The sequence below is a fragment of the Trypanosoma conorhini genome (genome assembly GCF_003719485.1).
Source record: "Trypanosoma conorhini strain 025E chromosome Unknown Tco_14.4_contig_00929, whole genome shotgun sequence".
Lineage (NCBI taxonomy): Eukaryota > Euglenozoa > Kinetoplastea > Trypanosomatida > Trypanosomatidae > Trypanosoma > Trypanosoma conorhini.
The window spans coordinates 1-5,346 of record NW_021705025.1 but is presented as its reverse complement, the minus strand read 5'-3'; the positions used below and the strand labels follow the sequence as shown (position 1 = coordinate 5,346).

General features: G+C 61.3%; 3 protein-coding genes across 3 annotated transcripts, besides 4 other annotated features; all 3 read left to right on the top strand.

Annotated features, from left to right (window-relative positions):
- Window positions 1-58: a microsatellite.
- Window positions 59-95: 37 nt separating this feature from the next.
- Tco025E_08965 (putative Bis(5-adenosyl)-triphosphatase) lies at window positions 96-1,265 on the top strand (the record flags this gene model as incomplete). Its single annotated transcript, XM_029375796.1, has 1 exon — window positions 96-1,265. The coding sequence occupies one exon, from the start codon at window positions 96-98 to the stop codon at window positions 1,263-1,265; it is 1,170 nt and encodes a 389-aa protein (XP_029224084.1).
- Window positions 1,266-1,656: 391 nt separating this feature from the next.
- Window positions 1,657-1,688: a microsatellite.
- Window positions 1,689-1,729: 41 nt separating this feature from the next.
- On the top strand, window positions 1,730-2,671 carry Tco025E_08964 (uncharacterized protein; the record flags this gene model as incomplete). The annotated part of the gene is made up of 1 exon (XM_029375795.1): window positions 1,730-2,671. The coding sequence occupies one exon, from the start codon at window positions 1,730-1,732 to the stop codon at window positions 2,669-2,671; it is 942 nt and encodes a 313-aa protein (XP_029224083.1).
- A 56-nt stretch (window positions 2,672-2,727) lies between these two features.
- Window positions 2,728-2,782: a sequence feature (A-rich).
- An 86-nt stretch (window positions 2,783-2,868) lies between these two features.
- Window positions 2,869-2,892: a microsatellite.
- Window positions 2,893-3,003: 111 nt separating this feature from the next.
- Tco025E_08963 (uncharacterized protein) lies at window positions 3,004-4,761 on the top strand (the record flags this gene model as incomplete). The annotated part of the gene is made up of 1 exon (XM_029375794.1): window positions 3,004-4,761. One exon carries the CDS (start codon window positions 3,004-3,006, stop codon window positions 4,759-4,761), a length of 1,758 nt encoding a protein of 585 aa, XP_029224082.1.
- Window positions 4,762-5,346: the final 585 nt, after the last annotated feature.

Sequence of the window (5,346 nt, the reverse complement as noted above, 5' to 3'; positions counted from 1 at the left end):
TATATATATGCATATGTGTATGTATGCATCCATATATATATATGCATATGTGTATATACGCCTGGGGCAGCGTCTTGCGTTGGCTGTGGGCCGTCATGGCGAGTGGCATGCGGGCTGCTCAGCTGCCACCAAACCTCGCCCTCTGCCGCGGTTCTTGTCGGCACTGGATTGTCGCCGCCGGGGCCAACAGCGAGAGCTACCAGTGCTTCTGCCGCGCCCAGGGACAGGCAAGCGGGCGTCACGGCTCCACTGCCTCGACGCCTCCTCCCTCACACGCCGCGGCGAGGTTCCGCCCCGATCACCTGCTCCCCGGGGACTGGAGCGCGCTGCTGCGGCACTGCCGCCGCCTGACCTCGCCGCACGGTAGCTTCAGTTACTCCTCCCCAGGAGACGCGGCCGCCGCCGAAGCGGCCGAAGCGGACTCGACTGCGGAGGTAGTGAATTTGGCGTTTATGCACATTGTGGAGCGAACCGCGGGCGACTTTGTCCCAAACAACATGATCTACCACGAGCTGCAGCGGAGATACGTGGTGTTGCCGGCTGCCGCCGCAGGCGCTGACACGGGTGCGGTGGATTTTGCCTCTTGGCTGCGCCGCCTGCAGCAGCAAGTGGGGACGGAGGAGGCAAACGTGGAGGAGGAGGGCGCTGGAGACGCAGGGGCGGGGGATCCGCTGGCGGGCACGGCCCTTGCTGTGGAAAAGACGGCACAAAATACGCGGCTATTTCCAGCCGATGCCACTTCTGCCGAACTTGCTTTTGAGCGCCAGCGTAGGGATGCGGACAGGGGCATCTTCACCTTTTTTCCGCACTCCGTCGTGGTCTCGGACTGCATCCCGTTCCGCTCGCGGTACTTCGTCGTCATGGTGAACCACAAGCCCATAGTGCGCCACCACCTGATGGTGGTCCCCGTCCGCTGCGTCGCGACGATCCACGCGCTGACGCGGGAGGAGGTGGAGGACTGGGGCCGCGTCATGCACCTCACACTGCGGGTGTTGAAGCGCGTGGCAGCCGTGCACAGCGACGCCTCTGCGTCTCACGCGGGCGACGTGGAGGGCGGCTTCAGCATCGCCATTCAGCAGGGGAGGCTCGCGGGGCAGACGGTGGCGCACCTGCACACGCACGTCATACCCTTCGACCCGCGTGGGAAGCTTGCGGGGGAGCCGGAGGAGGAGGAGGTGCAGCAGCGGCAACCGTGCCGTACGGGGGCGCAGATGCGTGAGGAGGCAGAAACGCTCATGTCTCACTTTGAGCTTCTGGCGGGTTGAGGGGTCGGCTGCCGGACGCACGCCGAGTGACGGAGGCAATAACGAAAGCAAGGAACAAAAAAAAACGACGAAAGGAATAAAAGCAAACAAAAAGGAAAAACACAGAGAGGAATTTCATATATATGTATGACGACAGAGGGAGAAGGCGAGCGGTAGAGAGGGAGATATGTATGAGGCGTGTGCTCTTGCCTCCGTGGGAGGTGAGCTAGAAATGGTTACGGCGGCATCTTTACTTTTTTTTTTCCTTTGCGGGGGCTTGAATTCGTTGCTGTTAACGGCACTTCGTGTGTGTGCGTTTGCCGGCACCTCACCCTAGCCCTTTTCTGTTTGTTTGTTTTTATCATCCACTTTGCTGAGGGCCTGCTGCTGAAGCACATACGTACTCCTCTCCTATAAGTAGACTCATACATACACATATACATAGAACCCACTAGAGTGATAGAGAGAGAGGGGGTGGGTCGGCGATGCACGCGATGAAGGTTGTGGAAATGAAGGCGAAGTTTCGGCGAGAGCATCTGCAACAGCTGCGGGCGCTGGCGAAAAGAGACCCCGCAGCTATGCGGAAGCATTCTAAAAATCTGTGCCAACAATTGCACGAACGCATCCAAGCACTGCGGCTCTCGCGACCGGGAACCCCCTCGCTGCTTCTCTGCGGATACCTGCCTCTCTCCTACGAGGTGGATTTAACAGCCCTGTTCCGCCTCTTTTGGGGGGAGCCTCAGCGCGAGGGCCTGCCGCGCGTCAAGACATTTGTCCCAATGGTGCTTTCACCGTCGGGGGTTCCCAATGGCGCCGCTGCCGCTTCTATTCCTCCTTGGCAGCGGCCGCGACATACCGCTGGGACGCGCTTTGCGAGTGCCATGTTGTTTCTGGAAGTCTTTGATGAGGCGGACTTGGATATTTCCTTCGAGCGACGTGGTCGGTACCATTTGAAGGAGCCAAAGGAAGAGGTTATGGAGGCGCTTTTCAACACCGACACGGGCGCCAGCGGCGGCAATGGTGGTCGCCGGCGTCACTTCATCGCTTGTGACAAGTACGAGGTGTTGTTTCCACAGTGTGCGAGGCCGGCAAGCTTGATAGACTTGAAGCAGCCGTCACGCAGCTTGGAACACGCTGCCTGGACTCTGGTGTTAACGCCTGGCGTTGCATTTGACCACTTCGGCAACCGAATGGGCAAAGGTGGAGGATACTACGACCGATTCCTCCGTTATAGCCGGGAGGTGGCGGAGGGTGCGGTGGTGTCGTGGGGCGTCGGCGTGGAGCAGCAGCTTCTGTCGGGGGGGGCAGAGGTGCCTGTCCGCACGCAGGAGCTGTCAGCGGGCGGGGCTTGGGATTCCCCCGTCGACGGCGTGGTGACACCAGCCGGACATGTACCATGCGCACTGTCCGGCGTAATGCGGGTGTAGTACGAGTCCTGATACGAGCGACATTTTGTGTGCTGGGCCGGGCGGCGCGTGACGCCTTTTTGGTATTATTATTATTATTTTTTTACTTTTCATTTTTTTTTTGCTGTTATTGCCGTTTTTTGCGTTTCGCTTGGGCGCTTCAGCGAAGTTCCTTTTTTCCTGCACCCCTTTAATCTGCTGCTCCTGTTTTGACTTGCCTTTTTTTCTTTCTTTCTCTTCTTCTGTGGCTCCTCCCACACTGCCGCCGCTACCGTGCCGCGCTTCAGCCTAGAGTGGCCACGCGGGATTGCTTTAGCGTCTTGCTGCGTCTCACTCGACACGCCCCGCCCGGCATGCCGGTGAGTCCGCAGTACCGCCTCTTTCAGCAGCGGCACTACCTGGACTACAGCGAGAGGGATGCGGGGGCGTCGCACCTGTGGCACGCCCACCGCCTGGCGGAGGCGCGGCTGCGGCCCGGCAAAGGCATCACCGACGCGCCCGAGGTGGACTTTCGCCACCCGGAGTTGATGGACCGGGAACAGTCGAAGGCGTGCGCGGTGATGACGCGGCTGCAGCGCCGTGTCGTGGACGAGGAGCAGCGGGTCGTGCGGGGCAACAAAAACCTGCTCGGGCGCCTTCTCGACGTGAACGACGCCGAGTACCGGGAGCGGCGGGGGATGAACAACCGCCCAACGGAGGATGAGCTGCGGCGGTGGTACCGCGTGGAGGAGCAGGCGCAGGTGCGGCGGCGGGATCGTGCGAGGCAGGAGGTGGCCAAGCGGCGGCAGAACCTCATCGTCATGCAGCACCTGATCGAGGCGAGGCCATCGGTGGCGACGGCGAAGCAGCTGGACCAGTGGCACGAGCAGGAGCACAAGAACCGCGTGCGACAGCTGAGGCGCTTCAGGCGCGCGGAGCCTTTCGCAGGGGCCAACCTGCTCCGCACCGGGTGCGGTGTGAGGCTGGCGGAGCGGAGGACCGACTGCGTGGAGGCTCGCACCGCCGCACTGAAGCCGCTGCTCTGGCGGGAGCACAAGGTGCCGACGCTCATGGACACGCTGAACTCAGGCACGCTGCTCCCGTCACTAGAGGAGGCGTCGAAAAACTACGCGCAGGGTAACCTCACGCTGAACGCCGCGGACGACTTCGCCTGGGCCTGGACCCAGCCGCTGCGGCGGCGGGAGAAGAAGCCCGCTTGGAAGAACATCACCGCGCTGGACGCCAAGCTGATGAACTACGCGAGCGATGTGGCGCTGGCGCGGGGCGGGGACCTTCCGATCGTGCGCCGCGAGGAGGAAAACGGCGTCACGCGTCTCTGGCGGGAGGGGCTGGAGCGGAGCCACCGGGCGAGGACGGCGGGCCGGCCAGACGCCACCGCCGCAGAGGGGGGCGCAGGCGCCGCGGCGCCCGGGGAGGGGTTCAAAAGCGCCGTCGGGTGGGACGCGGACCGCTGGAGGTCGCGGACCAGCGTTTTCACTTGGCTGCGGTCGCGCAGCTCAAGGTCGTCGCAGCGGCGCTCCACGACGCCGCCCATCGAAGGATGGGCTGCTTTCTCTAGCCTAGGCGACGCGCGGGAGCAGCCGCCTGCCAGAGCCCCTTCGGCAAGCATAAGACTGAAAGAGCATGAAGTGTCTTTTTCAGGGTCTCCTAACAGGGAAGCAAACCCATTTTCCTTTGCTTTTGCCAAGCTCGATGGGGGCGATGATGTGAGTTCTGAGCAGGCTTACAAGGCGCTTGCCAAGCTCGGTGGGGGCGATGATGTGAGTTCTGAGCAGGCTCACGAGGCGCCTGCCAAGCTCGATGGAGGCGATGATGTGAGTTCTGAGCAGGCTCACAAGGCGCCTGCCAAGCTCGGTGGGGGCGATGATGTGAGTTCTGAGCAGGCTTACAAGGCGCCTGTCAAGCTCGGTGGGGGCGATGATGTGAGTTCTGAGCAGGCTTACAAGGCGCCTGTCAAGCTCGATGGGGACGATGCTGCGAATTCTGAGCAGGCTTACAAGGCGACTGCCGCTGCGGACCAGGGCTTGGAGAAGGCTCTGCGTGGCCGCCGCTCCTTGGCAGAGTGGGCGGCAGAGTTGCGGTGCTCACAAACGCCTTTTGTGCCGTACTAGGGAGCACCATTGCCAATATCAAATTGTGGCGAGCTCGGGGCGCGGGGACTAGTATCTTGTGTAAAAGTTAAACCTTCTTTGCGATGTACGATGTAGATAAGTGTGGGTCATGACGTTTCTTGGTACTCTGTTGCGTTTTTGCCGGAAGCCTGTGGGAAGGAGACGAAGAACAAAGGATTGTTTCTTTGTTTTTTTTTTTTCACTTCTCTAATTCAAATGCTTTCGCGTCTGCAGTTTCACAGGTTTCGCTTCGGGGTGGGCTCCTCCTGGCCGGCTTCGGGCGCGGCGGCGCGTGGTGGTTGGTGTCTTTTCTTTTTTTTTATGCCGCCGCACCTCGCCAGCGGGTGCCCGCTCGGCTGCGGGGAGTGACGCGCCGTGCGGGGGGAGGGGGTTCGGGACCGGGGCGCCGCCCAGTCATACTTCACACACGCTGGGCGGGACGTTCGACATTCATGTATGCAAGTCCGTCGGTTTTGGGTTCAGGCCGCAGCGACCGCCGCTGCGTGGGCCCGCTTCTGTGGACCGGTTTTCCGCGCGGCCGCCCTTCAATGATTATTTTCCCCACCTCTTTTCTCTTCACTTGGT